Here is a 19,741-nt window from a genome sequence, read left to right as displayed (position 1 = left end):
TCTTATCTCCTTGTACTAAGCTCAAGCCCAAGTGTATCAAGGACCTCCACATAAAACCAGACACACTGAAACTAACAGAAAAGAAACTGGGAAAGCCCCTTGAGCACATGGGCACAGGGGAAAATTTCCTGAACAGAACAATAGCCTTTGCTCTAAGATCAAGAATTGACAAATGGGACCTCATAAAATTACAAAGTTTCTGTAAGGCAAAGGACACTGTCAATAGGACAAGAAGGCAACCAACAAATTGGGAAAAGATTTTTACCAACCCTACATCTGACAGAGAGCTAATATCCAATATATACAAAGAACTCAAGAAGTTAGACTCCAGAGAGTCAAATAACCCTATTAAAAAATGGGGTACAGAGTTAAACAAAGAATTTTCACTGGAGGAATATCAAATGGCTGAGAAGCACCTAAAGAAATGTTCAACATCCTTAGTCATCAGGGAAATGCAAATCAAAACAACCCTGAGATTTCACCTCATACCAGTCAGAATGGCTAAGATCAAAAACTCAGGAGACAGCAGATGGTGGTGAGGATGTGGAGAAAGAGGAACACTCCTCCACTGCTGGTAGGATTGCAAGCTGGTACAACCACTCTGGAAAACAGTCTGGTGGTTCCTCAGAAAACTGGGCATGATACTACCGGAGGACCCTTTTATACCACTCCTGGGCATATACCCAGAGGATTCCCCAGCATGTAATAAGGACACACTATGTTCATAGCAGCCTTATTTATAATAGCCAGAAGCTGGAAAGAACCCAGATGTCCCTGAATGAAAGAACAGATACAGAAAATGTGATATATTTACACAATGGAATACTGGGATACAGAAAATACTGTTTTTGGTTTTTTGGGTTTTGTTTGGGGAGGTGTTGTTGTTGTTTGTTTGTTTGTTGTTTTGGATTTGGTTTTTTTCAAGACAGGGTTTCTCTGTATAGCCCTGGCTGTCCTGGAACTCACTCTGTAGACCAGGCAGGCCTTGAGCTTAGACATCCACCTGCCTCTGCCTCCCAGAGTGCTGGGATTACAGGGGTGCACCACCACCACCTGGCTGCACTTTTAATTGTGGTTTCTCTGTTCCTCTCATTTGCCCTTATTTGTATCAAGGGGTTTTCTCAAAACATGTGACACTAATGCCATCTTCTTTTACAACTCAGTGCTGTTCTTGTCACTCAGTGCCTCTCTGCCTTGTTTGATTCTATATAGCTCGGAAAGCCTTGCACTAACTACCCATCTTCCTGCCTAAGCCCTGCCAGTACCACAACTACAACTGCGTGCCACCATGCCTTTACCTTTGCCCTCAGATAAATTTAGTGCTTTCACACAGACATGGAAAGGCTGGATGGACAAATCATTCATTTTCCTACCACAAGCCTCCTCAGATTTTCAACAAGTGTCTTAGAAAGGGTTTCTATTCCTGCACAAACATCATGACCATGAAGCAAGTTGGGGAGGAAAGGGTTTATTGAGCTTACACTTCCACATTGCTGTTCATCACCCAAGGAAGTCAGGACTGGAACTCAAGCAGGAGCTGATGCAGAGGCTATGGAGGGATGTTCCTTACTGGCTTGCTTCCTCTGGCTTGCTCAGCCTGCTCTCTTATAGAACCCAAGAATACCAGCCCAGGGATGGCACCACCCACAAGGGGCCCTCCCCTCTTGATCACTAAATGAGAAAATGCCCCACAGCTGGATCTCGTGGAGGCACTTCCCCAACTGAAGCTCCCTTCTCTCTGATAACTCCAGCCTGTGTCAAGTTGACACACAAAACTGGCCAGTACAACAAGTGTCTTCTGGAAGTCTGCATGTGGGAATTCTTTACATTTCACTCTATACAGCATAGTCTTCCTTCCCTCCAACCCACTCCCATTCACTGCAGCACAAGCTGTACTAAAGCATCTGTAATCTCATTCCTCATCATCATTTTTCTTCCAAGCTTACCATTTCATTAAAAGTACTTCTTTTACATTAATAAACCTTAAAAGTGCATAGGCTTGAGATTTTTGCTTTTTTCCAATACCATTAAGTATTAAGTAACTCCTCTTTTGGTAAAGAGCCCTTTACTCTGATTCATTTTGTTTAATGTTTCTAAATAGTATACTTATTTATGTGTATCCAGTATTGTAGTTCATAGACTTTTTGAAGAAGCATAGCTTTATCTTCACAATTGACGAAGTTTTGCTATACACCAAACTCTAGGATGATCTTGGAATTTACTGAAATTTTCCCAGCATACCAAAAATACAAATCATACTCAGATTTACTTTTAGTTAGGTCTTTTTCACTTTTATTGGAAACTTGATGTTTCTTTGTTGGTAGTCCTTGAAATTAAAAGTTTGGTTTTACCAGAAGTTTTCTTCAGTGTGCCTAATTTGAAGGCTTCTTTCACATCAGGAAAGTTTCATAAAATAATTCACTGCTGTTTTGGTTATGCATACTATATTTATTACCCGAATTCCTGTTTTTCACCTAATAATTCAACATTATCTATTGTATTTAAACTCTGCTCATATGTTTAACTATTTTTACTACTTTCTACAAGAAAATTCAGTTTGACTGTCAATGTCCCTTTTTATTATCTCCTTTTGCTATAGGTAGAACCCAAGGCCCTAATTCATGAGAGTAAATTCAAATGAGTTACATCTCCAGCTTTCCTCTATTTAAAAAAAAGCATATTATAAAGCAGCTTAAATACACAAAGCAATATGAAGTTTTACTTAATATATAGCTATAAATTCACTGTTGTGCATAAGGAAAATTTTAATCTGGATAACAGAAAAATGCCTTTCTTTTCCTCCTAAAGAAAAAAAAGTTTGATGTTTATCATGATGTTGGATTTATGTGTTTTTAAATGTATATGTATGCATATATATGTATATATATATATGTATGTATATATAAAACAGTATTGCTTTGCATTTTATACTTCACACATATCATGAGTTTTTCATTTATTTTAATCTGTTGTTTTTGTTGTTTTGTTGTTGCTGTTGCTGTTGCTTTTGCTGTTGCTGCTGCTGCTGCTGCTGTTGTTATATTGTCAAGAGATACAACCCAGTTTTTCCTTGCAAGGCAAGAACCCTATCCTGAATGGCATTTCTGGCTCCAACTAACATGTTTTTTTAAGACAATGTCTTCAAATCACAGCTCACAATCCATCAATAAACTCACAACAGTAGTTGAAGATTTCAAACCAAAAAAAGTAAAAAGGAGTGGTGGGGAGAGAAAAGAGAAAGTGAAAAAATGAGATGCCACAATGCTGTGGGTCAACAGATAGGAAGGAAGTATGTGTCCTCCTGTTCTGTCAATGTCCATCTAAAGAAATCAAAAAACAATGCTAAGGTGTGTGAGATGTAGACAGACAGGTATGTCATTTCCCTAAAACTGTTTTATTGCTAATATGAACAAAATTCACAATGGGGTCCTATCACCAAGTAAATCCTTAAAAAAAAGAAAGAAAAGAAAAACACCACCCTAGGATAGACTGTGCAGTTTACAATATTTTACAAGTAAATCTGTCAAGAAAAAAAAAATACCATTTCTTAGTTCCATGTTTCCACTGTGCCAATCAACACCAAACAATGTTATAAAGAACTGCCTGGTTTAATGTATTTAACCATTTAGTAAACAGAAGAAAACAAAATGCTGGTCTGCACTAAGTTGCCTTTGAATAGATAGACCCCCAAATGTTTTGATCACCAAGAGGTACTGCTCTGTTACACCAACAGTGGTCAGAAAGGGAACAGCATGAAATATAAGGTTAGATTAGACTAGAATAATAATCTCACAGTCAATTCAGGAACCTTCTACAACTTTGTCAATCATCTACCATAAAGAAATTGCTTTGACTAAACCTGACTGGTTTTCAGCCTGAACTCCTCAAAATATTTATTTCCAATTAAAGAAAGTTCACGTTCAGGAGTCAATTCCACGTGAGACAAGTTAATTTTCTAAAACTGTTATTTTGTTGTTCTAAAATCAGATAAGTAACTTCAAATAAATGTTGCAAAATATTGCTTTGAGCCCTTAAAAATAGCTAGTCATGCATCTTACCTACATACTATCATTTTCCAAAATAGACACTATGATGTGCTAAAGTGTAGTCTAATGACTTTTAATTAACAGTATTTTTATTAGACTAGGCATCATTAGAAGAAAAAAATCCCAAAACATTAAAATACAAAGTCTGAGCCATCCGGTGTTATGCCACATGCCTTTAATTTCAGTAGTCAGAAGGCAGGGTCAATTACATCTCCATGAGTTCAAGATTAGTCTGTCTATACCATAAGTTCCAGACTGGTCAGAGCTACCTAATAGAAGCGTCTCTAATACATACATACACACACATACATACACATACTCACATACACGCACACACATACACACACACACACACATATACATACACATACTCACATACACGCACGTGCATACACACACACACAAAGACCCTCACACACACAATTTTAAATTTTGATCGCTGGGTGTAGTGGCGTACGCCTTTAATCCCAGCACTTGGGAGGCAGAGGCAGGAAGATTTCTGAGTTCGAGACCAGCCTGGTCTACAAAGTGAGTTCCAGGATAGCCAGGGCTACACAGAGAAACCCTGTCTTGAAAAAAAATCAAAAAAAATTTTTGATCGAAATTTATTATATATTTCCAATTCAAAGACTTATTTTAAAGCACATGAACACTTCTGATGGTGGTGGTGGCAGGTCCTACGAGACAATTAGGGCAATTACTGTTGCTACTAGAGTTGCACTGACAGTTTTCCTTGCTTTTGTGATAATTTAGTTATCATTTCTGGTGACCTAATAAGTCAACTGCAAACTCTCATCTTTCAGACAATTTATTTAATCATCATCTGTGAAAAGGATATTAAACTTAGTAATTTGCTGAATACAATATGAAAATATGAGGAAATCCCAACATTAAATCTTGAAGAACATGTATAAATGGCTTAGAAAAACCCTCAGATAAAAATAGAATGTTTTTAAGTAGTATTGTATCACCAAGTCTCTCAACTCTACAGAACAATATTTTGTGGGAAAATAAACAACTAGGTGGGAAAAAAAATCATTCAAATAAACTGGACTCTGAATGCCAAGTCATCTGAGGAGTGAGTATCTTAACCAAGTTATTTCAATTGTTGTCACATATGTTCAAGGAAAACATGATAAAACAAATACCTCAGTAAATCCAAAAGTGTTTTGAATATATTCAAAGAGGAAGTTTTGGGTTTTATATTTATTGGAACTAATAATTTTTGAATAATGCACAATAGTTTCATTAGCAATGCTAATTTTTCCTTCTTTACTGAAATACGAAGTAATAGTGCATTCCGCTGCTGTTTTCAATGGACTATGATTAAGAAGCCATGTGAGTGGTGATGTTATATAATTGCTACTTACAAACTAGTTTTCTGTTTTGCTCTTCTTGAACATATGACTACACCATAATTTTCAGACTCCAACTAATTAAATGCGACCATATGACTTGATATTTGATCCAAGATGTAAATGAAGCTCACATGCACCACTGGCAGGTCCACACATCTAAATGACATCAATATGTTCCTAGAAACACATGATCTACTAAGACTTGGGAGTTAGAAAATGAAGAAAAACAACTACATTTTTACTTCAAATAGCACAGAGAAACAATTTACCAAATCCAATCATCTGTCACGCGATAAACATGCTTGATAAAACTAGGAGTAAAATGAAAATGTCCTATACATATCAGAAATATACAAAATTTCAGAAAATTAACATAAGAGAAACATAAAAATACAAATAACATCACATCCAATAGTAGAAAACTGAAAGCATTTCCCCTAAAATCAGAATACAATGATATCCACTTACTTCTCATTAACATAGTACTAAAATTTTTAGCCAGAATAAGTACACCAGATAATGAAATGAAAGACATCCAAAGTAGAAAAGAAAAAAATTCTCTCTGTTCACAGTGATGATATATATTTAAAACATGATCATTAGTTTGAATTCAGAACAGCTGCAGAATATAAAACTACATACAAATATTAGTTACATTCATAAAAAATAATAACAATAGACAAGAAAATTATTAAAAACAATTCCATTTATAATGACCTTGAAAAGAATGGAGCTAACTAACTAAAGAGGTGAAAGATTTTACGAAGAGCACTAAAATAATTTATTTTAAAAACTAAAAACAATATAAGTAAGCAGAAAGACATAGTGAAAGGTAAAATATGGCAAAGATAATATTACTACCCAAAGTGATCTACAACTTGAACGCAATCTCTATCAATATCCTGAAGGTGTTTTTGTTAAAGAGAAACAATCCCCAAAATTCACATGGAATTTCAGTAAATATCAAATACACCTAATCGTGACCAAAAAAGAAACAAAGCAAAGGACTTACACGTCATGATTTCAAAACTTACTACAAAGCTACACTAATCAACAAAATGTGATTTTGGCATTAGTCCAATTTTATAGATCAGTGGAGCATTTTTAAAGCTGATTTTCTAAAAGGGTGCCATGGCTTAGCCAAAAGTAAAAGATACTAAAAAACTAGCTATCTACATGCAGAAAAAAATTGGGCTTTATACCATACTTAAAAATTAACTCAAAGTCCATCAAAACCTAAATGTAAGACAAAAATCCATAAAACCTGGTGGAGGAAAAAAAAAGAACATTTTCCTGATACTTACTTTCGGGGAGGGGGGTCCAAAAAAGGGGAAATCATTTGAAATGTAAATAAATATATCAATAAATTAAAAAAAAAGAAATAACACTAAAACCAAAATTTCTGAAACACATGCAACAACATGGATGAATCTATGGTGTGTTAAGTGTAACAGGCCAGACACAAAAGACAAATACTGTATAATTCTACTCACATCAGATATCATAAAATCACAACAAAATCATAAACAGAATATAGACTAGAAAATAGCAGTAGTTGGATGAGAAGGACAAACTAGTAGTTTTGTTTCCCAAGCACACATTTTCTATTCAAAAAGATGAAAAGGTTCTGTAAATGGATACTAGGGATGGCTACATACACTGTAAATGCACTTAATGCCATTAAATGCTACACTCAAAGGAACTTCAATGGGAATCTTCGACTACGCCACCAGCAGTGTTGAAAATACTAAAATGGTAAATTTTGTATCGTATGCTATCATAATAAAAAAAATCAAATAGTTTAAACTCTTTTCAGAGTGGACTTGAAAGCTGGCAACATCCTCCATCCCTGCATGCACACACTTAACACTTACACACATACACACTCTCTCCTCTCTCTTTCCTCTCTCTCTCTCTCTCTCTCTCTCTCTCTCTCTCTCTCTCTCTCTCTCTCTCTCTCTGCCTCCCTCCCTCTCCCTCTCTCTTTCTCATGCACACACTCACACACACACACACAAACATCACACACACAAACATACATACACACTCATACTATCAAACAGTCAATCAATCCAAGAATGAATGGGTATATTAAAAAACTGAAGGCTACAGAAATAAACAAGAAATGGGTGTATATAAGACAAAGGGAAATGTGGAAGAAGAGACACGTCTCCAAGAAAATGAGGGAAATTTGTTCCTTTAATGTGAAGCAGAAAGTGTATGGAGCTCTCATAGCCTATAAATCATTATATGCACGGTCACATATATCCTCATCACACTCAAGATTCTTTGTGTACTTCTCAGTCTAAAAACCTATGTTTTGCTCATGCATGCACTGGGCTACTTATCTTAAGCTGCATTTGTTATTTATACTGTTACACCAATAATCCAAAGCCTTCTAAATTAAACACTTAAGTATGAAAATAAGCTGCACTTCAGTTCTTTTTTTCAGTAATTACAAAAAAATTCAGCAATTAGATATTTTACAGAAGAAGATAGTCATGAAATTCTTAGATTTAAAATAAATAAATAGGGCATGGAGCACAGGTTATGAGGACTCACAAAGGAAGACCACTGGAACTAGAAGTTTGTTCTCTTTGTACAAAATTCTACAGATTGGTACCACCAACCTGTACCAATCTCTGAGTATTTGCACAGAGTAACTAATATTTAAGTAAAACTCACATTTACTGTAAAATTCATTTAGTGAGTAAAATACAGATAATAAAATGATGTGTGTGTGTGTGTGTGTACGTGAAGAACTTTTCATCTTAAAAGCATAATTCTAACTTATCCCTAAAGCATTTTTTAAAATAAGATTTAATATTGGTTTAGTTTCTATACTTTAACATGCTTAATACAAGAACAATTTATTTATTACTTGGTGAACTACATCTGCAGTATACAGCAAATGTCATTTATATGTTGTCAAAAATCATTTAGAAAAATTTTAAAATAAAGCAGAAGTGCAGAAACATATCATGATTTATGAATTCCTGAGGAACTTTATATTCTTTATCTTCTCCACTTCACAAGTCAAATAATCATACATCATAAATGTTTGATTCAGTGAGTGCTCAAGTCTCCACAAGAATATTATTGCACAGAAATCTCAGTGTTTTCAGATATAGTTACCATTTATTTTCAAAATATTTAGAAGCTATTTAAGGTGACTCAAGAACTAAATTCTTTCTGTAGTCATAGCTGGCTTTGAAGCAAGTTAACTCTGCAAAGGACTGTAAAAGGATATAGTATTAAAATAGCTTGCTACAACTGAATATGAAGAAATAATAATGCCCAAATAAATACATCTACAACAGAAACATGTTAAAAGTGTTATGACTGAACATCTTTAAAAAATCCATGCAATGAGTTCAACTGTATATATTTTCCCTCAATTTAAACTCTGTTACCATTTAGGTTTACAGAAGCTGAAGTAACAATATTAAATACTACAAAATAACAACATACAATGCACCTAACCTATGAATTTCTATCCTTGTTTCAATTCTTTAAATAGGTATATAAAAGTTAAGAAACATCTTTATTATCAAAATTTATCACTGTTATACAACATTTGAAACTTAACAGAAACAATTCTGTATTACAAAGATGCAAAATATTTACCATCATTTAAAATAATCTGGTTTGTGCTCACTTTGGCAGCACATATACTAAAATTGGAACGATACAGAGAAGATTAGCATGGCCCCTGCACAAGGATGACACGAAAATTCGTGAAGCGTTCCATATTTTTCTAAGATCAATAACTGACAAATGAGACCTCATAAAATAACAAAATTTCTGTAAGGCAAAGGACACTGTTAAAAGGACAAAAACGGCAACCATCAAATTGGGAAAGGATATTCACCAACCCTACATCTGATAGAGGGCTAATATCCAATATATACAAAAAACTCAAGAAGTTGGACCCCAGGGAACCAAATAACCCTATTAAAAAATGGGGTACAGATCTAAACAAAGAATTTTTACATGAAGAAATTCGGATGGCCGAGAGGCACCTTAAGAAGTGCTCAACATCATTAGTCATTAGGGAAATGCAAATCAAAACAACTCTGTGATTTCACCTTTCACCAGTCAGAATGGCTAAGGTCAAAAACTCAGGAGAGAGCAGGTATTGGCAAGGATGTGGAGAAAGAGGAACACTCCTCCACTGCTGGTGGGGCTGTACAACCAAATCAGTCTGGCGGTTCCTCAGAAAACTGGACATGACACTTCCAGAGGACCCTGCTATACCTCTCCTGGGCATATACCCAAAGGATTCCCCAGCATGCAATAAAGAACATGCTCTATTATATTCATAGCAGCCTTATTTATAATAGCCAGAAGCTGGAAAGAACCCAGATGCCCCTCAAAGGAGGAATGGATACAGAAAATGTGGTATATTTACACAATGGAATACTACTCAGCAATTAGAAACAATGAATTCACAAAATTTTTAGGCAAATGGTTTGATCTGGAAAATATCATCCTAAGTGAGGTAACCCAGTCACAAAAGAATACACATGGAATGCAATCTCTGATAAGTGGATATTAATTAGCCCAGAAGCCCCTGAATACCCAAGGCACAAATCACATATAACAAATGACTCCCCATGAAGAAGTATGGAGAAGGTCCTGATCCTGGAAAGGATTGATCTAGCATTGGAGGGGAATATAAGGTCAAAGAAAAAAAAGGATGGAGGTGATTGGAGAATGGATGGAGAGAAGAAGGTTTATGGGACATATGGGGAGGGGGGGATCTGGGAAAGGGGAAATCATTTGGAATGTAAACAAAGAATATAGAAAATAAAAATATTTAAAAAATTTTTAAAAAATAAAAAATAAAAAAAAATCTGCTTTATTCAAATAAAAAATAAGATTAAGAATGGGAGGGAAGGAAAAGAAAAAGATGAGAGGCCAAAGGTGAAAGAAAGAAGAAAAGATATAGGAATAAGAAGGGGGAAAGTGAGTACAGAAACACTTTGTCGGGGGAGGAGTCTTTCAACTTCAAGACTTTAAAGATGACAATAATTATGCAAGTAAGATGATCAGTGCTTCATCCCACTACTGGGACCCCAGCACTAAAGCACAATACACTCAAGAGACACAAAGGAAGAAGGCTAGCTGTAAGATCTAAAGAACACAAAAAGCAAAGGCTTGAAGAACAAAGCTTATGTTCAGACTCAGAACTGTTTTATTTTAAATATAGATACTATATTATTTTATATATATTATATTATATATTTTTTAGATTGTTTTTGTGACATTTCACTGTGTGGCACTTGTTGGCCTACAACTCATTTTGCCAATCAGGCTGACCTTGAAATCATAGGTACCTACCTGCCTCCGCCTAGGTCTCTCCCTCCTAACAGCCTGGGTTAAATCATCCTGTTTTAATACCATTTTCCCAACTACTTGGTCATCCTCAGGTATATCCAACATTTGATAATATAATGCAGTTGACACTATAAAAGTCTGAAACATTATTTCATTTTTAAAAATCTTTTTTGTGTATGGGTGGGTGCACAAGCATGTGTGGCAGCATTCCTGCATGTTTGCTTGCATGCAGGTGCATGTGTTTGGAGATGCATATACACATATGCAAGTACAGGCTCAACGTTGACCTTGAAAGCCTGCCTCTATTCCTCGCCTCTTTATTTACTGAAACCAGGACTCTCAATTGTATCCAGAACTTGCTGACCAGCTAATCCAGTCAGTTTGCCCTAGGAATCCCCTGCACCTGCCTCCCAAACACTGGGATTGCAGCCAGCCACCATAGCTTTTGGGTGGCTTCTGGAGATCCAAATCCTGGGTCCTCACACATGGTATAGCAAGAAATTTATCCACTAGCATTTCTACCACCACTCCAGCCCCAACTTCTATTTTTATAGGTATTTAGTTAAAAACAAAACTCATTCTTCTTCTTCCTCGGGGTTCTTTGAGCCCTTAGGAGAGGGATTTGATGGACACATCTCATTGTTTTGTGGCTGAGTGTTCCAAGGTCTCTCACTCTCTGCATATCTGGCTGTGGGTCTCTGTATTTGTTCTCTGTATTCTCATCTGCTACAGGAGGAAGCTTCTCTGATGACAGCTGAGCAAGGCATTGATCACGAGTATAAAAGAATGCCATTAGGAATCATGTTATTGCCACATTTATTTTTTGTTTTTGTTTTGTAGAACAGAAAGAGTGTAAGAGCCAGAGGGATGGAGGATACCAAGAAAGGCCCCCTAAAAGAGGATGATCTCTAAGTACATTAAGAACTCAGACACTAAGGCAGCATGCACAGGGCCTGCACAGGTTAGAAGCAGGTCCTTTGTATACATATTATGACTTCCAGTTTAGTGCTTGAAGGGGCTTCTGGGTGTGCAAAGGAGTGGGTCCCTGATTCTTGTAACTTCTCTTGGGGTCTTTTCCTTTTGTTTGTTTGGTGCAATTCCAATCTGTTTTTTATTTAGTTTATTATATCTTATTTCACTAGCATCCCTTTGAAGCCTGTCTGTTTTCTAATGAGAGACAGAGACTGAAGCCAAATAAGAGGGGAAGTGGGAAGGAATGGGGAAGAGTAGAGCGAAAGGAGATTGTAATCAGGCCAAACTATGTGAGGGAAAAATCTATTTTCAATAAAAAGGGGAAAATGAAAAACAAAAACAAAATAAATTCCATGTCATACAAAATAAAACTCTTACCCTCATGCTTCTCCATATACTGTTCTGTAGATTAGTATTTACATTCTAATGTCCTCAGTTTTTATAATTAATAAACATATTGACAACCAAAAGTAGTTCTATAAGCCTACTAAAATAAAAGTATTGTGTTATGTACTAATATTGAAAGATGCTTAAAATACACTTAAAGAAAATATAAATTCTGGAGATGGGATCTTGGCATGAGTTGGAGTGGGTGAGTGGGGAAAAGATATAAACCTAAATACATTAAACATTCATATATAAAATTACCAAAAATATATATTTAAAAATAAAATAAAAGCTCATATGCAAATGAAAAAGATATGGTTTTGACGATATCTAAACATGACTTTTCAGCTTGTTTCAAAATCATTCACTGACCAGGATTTTAAATCCCACTCAAAGTAAAGAGAAGGAAAAACTCAGCAGTTAAGGCTTAATTTTTTCCCTCTCTTTCTCTTTAAAAAGAAAAAAAATAGGAGAAAAGCTCTCACAGCATTGTCTAGACACACCTCTAACTTAAAACCCTCCTGCTTCTGCCTCCCAAGTATTTGGTACAAGTATAACACCTCTGATATGCCATCACTTCCCATAGAAATAATTTTCAAGAGTAGAAATTAATTCAAATGAAAGGAGAATAAATAATACTGAGCTTTTGCAATCATACCGATTTTAATGTGGAAGAAACTAAAGATTATAAAGTGCCTCAACTCTATAATCAAACTATATATGTCAAAACATTTCCATTTACCTCAAAAAACTGGCTTAGCAATTCAGACTTATAGACTATACAGCTGTAAGGTGTTCGCTAAATGGCCTATACTTCAGATTTAAATGTAAGCATATATAAGATAAAAAATGTAAAGTTTTCTTCTAACCAAAGCATTTCCAAAGAATATTTTATGATATTTGAATAAAATAATTATAAATATTTGTTATTCTTTTTCTCAATTGCTCTTCAAACATCCAAAACAATGACTCCTAGACTAGAGGTGTAGCTCAGTTGGTAAAGTTCCCTCTGTCATCTCCAGGACCTCATACACTAGATGTGGTGGTGCATACCTACAACTGCAGCACTTAGGAGGTGAAGGCAAGGGAATCAGAAATTCAAGGCCATTAGCTAAATAGTAAATTCAAGGTCCTCCTAAGACACATAATAATAACACAGAGAAAAATAAAATCTAGTTAACACTATTTTTCAACCACTAACGAAATAAATGACCTAAGCAGCAATCATCAACAGCTGTTATCAAAATTTACAAGGGACTTTACACCAGATGTGAGCCCAGTGACCAATATTGTCACCAAGGGGAGGGGAGTCAGATACCATCTCCTCTGTGATCTGATTCATGAAAAGGCACAATGATATAAAATCATTTTTTTCAAAGAAGCTTAAACCTATATCTGAATTATCCTTAGGGCAGCAATTCTCAACCTGTAGGTCTCCACTCTTTTAGGAGTCAAATGACCCTTTCACAGGAGTTGCCCAAGACAAGCTGAATGTAAGATATTTATGTTATGATTCACACCAGTAGCAAAATTACAGTTGTGAAGTATCAGCAAAAGTAATTTTATGCTTAGAGTTACCATACCATGAAGTGTACTGAAGGACTGCAGCATTAGGAAGGTTGAGAAGCACTGCTCTAGAGTTTAACTACAACTACCATGAAACACACAAAGAAGAACAAGTGCTAGGAAATCACAATGATTCAGCTGCATGGGGTGAAGAGGAAAACTCACACCATAGCTCCAGTATATCAAAAAATAAATTATAATCAGGAATAGGATATAAAAAGGACAGAGATAGAGCTAAATACAGATTAAAATTAACTAAGCTTAAATACAGTTTATTGACCTTGTTAAGGTCTTTTTACATTTTTTTATTTTATTTAAGAGAGGTTTGAGTGTATGTATATATTTTGGTATGTGCAGGTTTCTTCAAAGGCCAGAAGAGGTCATCATGTCCCCTGGAGCTAAAATTACAAGAGGTTTGAGGAACTCTAGTTCTCTGAAAAACAACAAGCACTCTTACATTGCTGAACCATCTCTTCAGCACCTTTGTTTGGATATATATTCAGGCAAACCAGCAATATAAAAATCCAAGTCCTTTATAAAACAATGGTTATGGTAGTAAAATGGGAATGAACCCCAGTTAGATCATATGCTTAAAGACTTGCTCTCTAGATGGCGGAACTGTTTAGCAAGGATGAGGTGTGGCCTTGTTGGAAAAGGTGCATCACTGGGGATGGGCTTTGATATTACTCTGAGTTAGCACTTTCAAATGCATGCTCTCTCTTTCCCCTCCTCCCTCCTATCCCCCTTTTTCCTTTTCTCCCTCCCTCCCCCTCCTTTTGGCCTTCATAGGTAACTGTGCACACACATACACACACACACACACACACACCTCCCCTCTCATCGTGCTCTGCTTCCTGCTTATGGAATTGATACAGGCTCTCAACTACTGCTCCAGCACCCTGCCTGCCTGCCTGCCTGCCTGCCTGCTGCCATGCTCCCCACCATGATGATCATGGACTTTAAATCTTGCCCAGATGCTCTGTCACAGCATCAGAAAAATAACTCAAATGAGGGGAAAATGAACATTCTAATTGGATATTTTTAGTAATGAATTGCTAATTTTCTATGATATCTTTTAAATATGTATATATAAGTATATTTATATACACTATGGATAAAACTATATAATATACATAAATTATTTCAAAATAGCCTGAGAATCTTTGTGTGTGTGTGTATATATACACACACATATACACACACACATGCACATTTAAAGAGAGGTTCACTAAATTGTCCCATTAAGCCATCCATGCCTCTCAGCAATAACGATTTTTCTAAAGTATTTCATAGTATATTTTATGCATATTTTTTAATTTTAAATAATGTTTTTATAAAATCTGAGACTTTCTTACAATGCACTTTGATCATGTTGGTTCCCTAGCTCCTCCTCCCTGATTAACATCTCTGCTTACCAAATTCTGGTTTTCTTTTCTCTTGCTAAAAACCACCCAATCCAGTTTGTACTAGCCAACAATTAGTAGGTGTGGGACCTTGCCTTGGTGTGTGTGGTCAATACCTCAAGAGAAACACCATTAAAGAAAACGTTCTTTCTCAGCAGCTATCGAAAGCCACTAATTCCTCAGCTAGGGACAGGAATTCATGCCCACTTCCATGCTGGAATTGTATCTAGCGTGAGCTTGCTCGGTTCTTATGCATGCTGACACAATCACTATGAGTTCATATGTGAAGCTTCCCACTGTGTCTAATTATACACAATAAATTTTACTATGACATTTCATGCATGTACATAATGATCATATTCACCAGTTCACTAAACATCTTTTAAAGAAGTAAAATAGTAAAACTGACTAATATTCTATATGACTTAGTATTAAAGAGATGAAAAGAACAAAGTATATATGAAGAATGTGTAAAATGTGTACAATGTAAAAAAAATTATCAAACATCACTTATATAATAAAACTATTATATTTCAAGGATGAGGCCAGCTACCAGTTTTCAGGTCACAAAAGACAACGGCAAATAACATTTTAGATGTCACATGTAAATGATAAAGCACTGCTTAATAAAAATACAATTCAGGTCACATCACCTAACTCCCCATGGAATGCCTTCAGGTACAAAATGGCTTAACAGGAAAAAAATTAATGCATAAAATAACTGAATTACTTATAAACTATAAGTTCATATTTGGCACACAGAATTAAATTCACAGTGTCATGTAGGGGAAAAACATGTCAGGAGTTATTCAATGTGTATTTTCTAACTTTGCAGACATATTTTAGAATTTTGTATTCCTGAATGCACCAAACTACCGTAGTTCTGACAAAATTCTACCACATACAGTTACTTGTTGGCTGAATCTTTAGACAAAAGTAGCCAGGGCCAGTGGGATGGATCAGCAGATAAAGATGCTTGCCACTAGGGCTGACATCCTGAACTATATAATCCCAGAACACACATAGTAGAAGTGGGGATCTGACTCCTGCAAGATGTTCCCTGACCTGTATATGTGGGCTATGATACTAATGTACTAATGTAACTCACCCCCTACACCCATACACCTACACATATACAATAAATAATTGCACAAATACATGCATAACTACATAATAAATAAATAAATAAATATTAAATGAAATAAAGAGAACAGAAGTAGCCAATAAGAAAACCAAGTTCCTAAAAAGAAGAAAGCGGTTCCAACATGCACAGTAGTCTGAGTACCAGCTACTGATCTCTGAAATATTCCAGCAACAGCAGGACTCCTACTCTATCCCAAGAGAGCAAATTTGCTAAAAGGAACATCATGTACCATATCCTCAGATAACTGACCAGCTATAACAGTGGCCATGAAGGTAATCAGATGAGGAAAAGAGAAAGACTATAGGGAGGTTTGCTTGGCAAGGAGCTAAGTACTCAATTCCAGTAGCTTATAATAAAAAGAAAGAGATAACTGAGCCCCCAAACAATGAGAAGCAGAAATGGTCTTTTCCTGATTTCTGGCCTGTGCTCTTGCATTACACAGCACTAGCTCCTCATTCAATGTCTTAATGAGACAACTGCTAAAACAACTTGCCTTTATTGAAAACAATAAGCAGGTCAGATGTGAACACGCTGAGCATCTGCTCTAGGAGTCCACGAACCCTGAGGTGAAGCCATTCCCTGACCTACTCACTGAAAAGTGAGATCTGCTCACTCTCAGTCTAACAAGCTTTGCCTTTGTTGCTGCTGCAGTTACTTTTTTTTAAGTAGAGTCCTTTAGGCTGGCCTTGAAGTCACTATGCACCCAAGTTGTCAAACTGGTAGCAATGCTCCTGCCTCAGCTGCCCACATCACTATGCCTGTTCTACCTTTCAAGAGAGTATCTAAAATGCAGCCCTAACTACATTCTTTTCACAAACGCCAAAGCTTAAGTCAGCTGTATTTCTCCACAGATTTTGTTCCACACTTGGTTTTCATTTTCTGATCTGTATCCTGCATGCTGCCAACGGTCTAAGGGCACAATCTGTAAATTGAACTGTTCAAGTCTACTTCCTTAAGTCCACTGCCCCCAAGTGTGCTCTGAAATGTTGCTGTTTGTCTAAACTTTGCATTAAGATTAACACCAACAACTATTAATTCTGAGATAAGTATATCAAACATCTGTAAAATATATGATTTCCTGTTTAGAAACTTTTAAAAATTTTTATTAAAATATAATTTTTAATTTTAATATTTCCTTCCTTTCCTTTCATCTCCTCCAACCCATTCCATCTCCCTGTCAAATTAATGGCCTCTATTTCTTTGAAGACTGCGTGTGCATGTGTGCGTGCGTGCGTGCGTGCATGTGTGTGTGTGTGTGTGTGTTAAAAAATTGATTTTGAGCTGACCACTTGATATTGAATAACCAATTTTCATGTACCATTTTAATGCTTAAAAATCCATTTACACTCTAATACAACCCAGACTTTCATCAAATCAAAAAAACTAAGTATATTTTGTCAAATGTTTTTACATATAAACATAATGCAATACCATAAAAAACATAATTGTCTAAATTATCTGAAACGTTATTGGTTTTCCGTATTGCAATATACTCTAGCCATATGCAATCCTTAAAATAAGCTAAAGAAAATCCAATAGAAATGAAATTAATACAAGCTCAGAATGCCACACCACCAATAAGTAAATGTCTATAGCATTTTCTCTAAAGATCTGCTGCAGAATAGTTTTTAAAGAATAAAAGGGTACCTGCAAAAAAAAGGCACACACTATAAATGTGTTATATCTCAGAACATGCCTTATGTTACTATACACTAAGTTTAAGAAGTATGTGTTAGGCAACTAAAAGCAAGCAAACAATAATTTCAAAAGCAAAGTAATAATTTCAAAAATACCTCATTCATGAATTTAGTTATTCATTTCTGTCAACCATTGACTTATAAGAACCATCATGGAGCAGCATCTGCCTAAAAAATTGCTCTGAGAAACTTACCATCATTTTGGCCTTTGCTCTTCATCTCTTCCTTCCACGATAGAATGGTGCTCAGAGAAACATAGTCCCTTACGTATTCTTTGCGTCTCTCCTCTAAGGTCATCTTCAGCAAACGTTCTTGCAAAATAAAAGCAAAATCTCCATTTGTATTTAAATTTTAATCTTTGGAATTACTGAATACATTTATAAATATTAATCATGCTACACTAACCTAAGACTTAAGGAACACCAAAATGCAATCCAATGATTTCATATTTGAGGGTTAAAGGAGGTCAAATTAATTCCACAGTAGCAAGAAATATAAAATGAAAGCTGGTCAAGACACAGCTCCAAAGGTAGCTCAGGAAATGAGTAATTTACTCTTCCCATCACTATCTGCTAACATACAAGGCGTACATTTACGGAACTCAGGAACAACGATCTTTCAGTTCACAAGGCAAAAGAGCAAATAAGTAAGGTACAAAGTAGTACCAATTAAATAAAATACAGACTACGAAACAGATATGTCCAAACAGTGAGAGCACAAAACAAATAACTACAAAGCTTTTTCCTCAGTTTTACAAATCCATCAATGGTGACAGTGAAAAGTGTAATTTGGTAATGGCATTGTGGCATTGGAATACACATACTTTATACACACACCTTGGTTTTAAGATTAAAATATAAAACTAACAGCATCTTAGAATAGCAGATGCCATTTATAAAGAGTTTGAGTGGTGCTAAGTACTTCCAATGTTTGTATCACTAGAATAATTTTCATAACAAGTCATTACTAATGAGCATAGTTAAGACTCTTCCCATGAATAAGTAAAAAGTAAGGATGTTTCAACAAACATAACTAATAAAAACATGAAGATATAAATAGCTTAGTGAAACTTTAAGATGCTATCTGGCAAGGAAGGACCACAGAAGTGAAAAACAGCCAAAAATAAAGGAAAACAAAGCTGTACAGAGTCTTGTGTGGGATGCTGAGCTGTTATTTTTCCTTCTATAAAGAAAACCACTCATTTAAAGTTAATCATGAATATCCTAGCATGTATACAAGATGATACACTAGGAAGCATAAAATAATGTACTTTCTATTTATTCTTAATATAAGATATAAAACTTTGGTCCTAGAAGAAGAGAGGATAGAAAACAGAAAAGAAGAAAAAAAGAAAATTTGTCAAATTTGACAAGTGAGAAAGAAAATGAGATAAAATTTAGTTGTTAGCAAGGTTATAAAGTCCAAGTGGTATATGGAAGAGCTTTAATAAATACAAGAAGAGAAATATTATCTAGTTCTACAGGAAAGATCATAGAAAATAAATATTTTACAAAGCCAGTGCCTTATCAACTGGGTGACAATCAGCACTGAAGGGGGTTAACATTTGAAATGTAAATAAAGAAAATATCCAATAAAAAAGAATATATATATATATATAATGTATGCAAATAGTTCTGGCTATACCCTAAATCATTACATAAGTCTATATGGTCTTAAATACATTAATTTCATCTATTTATGTTTCTATTTCTTTGTGAGATAATTATACAGGTATTATTCCCAACTTCTGGGCAAGGCAACTAAGGCAGAGAGGTCAAATAACTCACATAACATTCCTGAGCTGGTAGAACAGTCCTAACTAGGATTC

The 19,741-nt window shown here is 35.4% G+C and overlaps 1 protein-coding gene and 1 non-coding gene across 13 annotated transcripts in view; one reads left to right on the top strand and one right to left on the bottom strand.

The window, feature by feature from the left end:
- Positions 1-19,741, bottom strand: part of Macrod2 (mono-ADP ribosylhydrolase 2) — a 2,114,706-nt gene that overhangs the window by 2,090,999 nt on the left and 3,966 nt on the right. For all 12 annotated transcript variants that reach the window (XM_052183754.1, XM_052183758.1, XM_052183755.1 and 9 more), the window contains exon 2: positions 18,108-18,224. In XM_052183754.1, the coding sequence (XP_052039714.1) occupies positions 18,108-18,224 (117 nt within the window). The remainder of the gene's footprint in view (positions 1-18,107; positions 18,225-19,741) is intronic.
- On the top strand, positions 9,055-9,161 carry LOC127686628 (U6 spliceosomal RNA). The gene has a single exon (XR_007978210.1). It is a non-coding gene; the product is annotated as a U6 spliceosomal RNA (small nuclear RNA).

Source organism: Apodemus sylvaticus, chromosome 5 (genome assembly GCF_947179515.1).
Source record: "Apodemus sylvaticus chromosome 5, mApoSyl1.1, whole genome shotgun sequence".
In the NCBI taxonomy this organism is placed as follows: Eukaryota; Metazoa; Chordata; class Mammalia; order Rodentia; family Muridae; genus Apodemus; species Apodemus sylvaticus.
The sequence above is the reverse complement of the archived record's forward strand: the minus strand, read 5'-3'. Positions and strand labels throughout refer to the sequence as shown.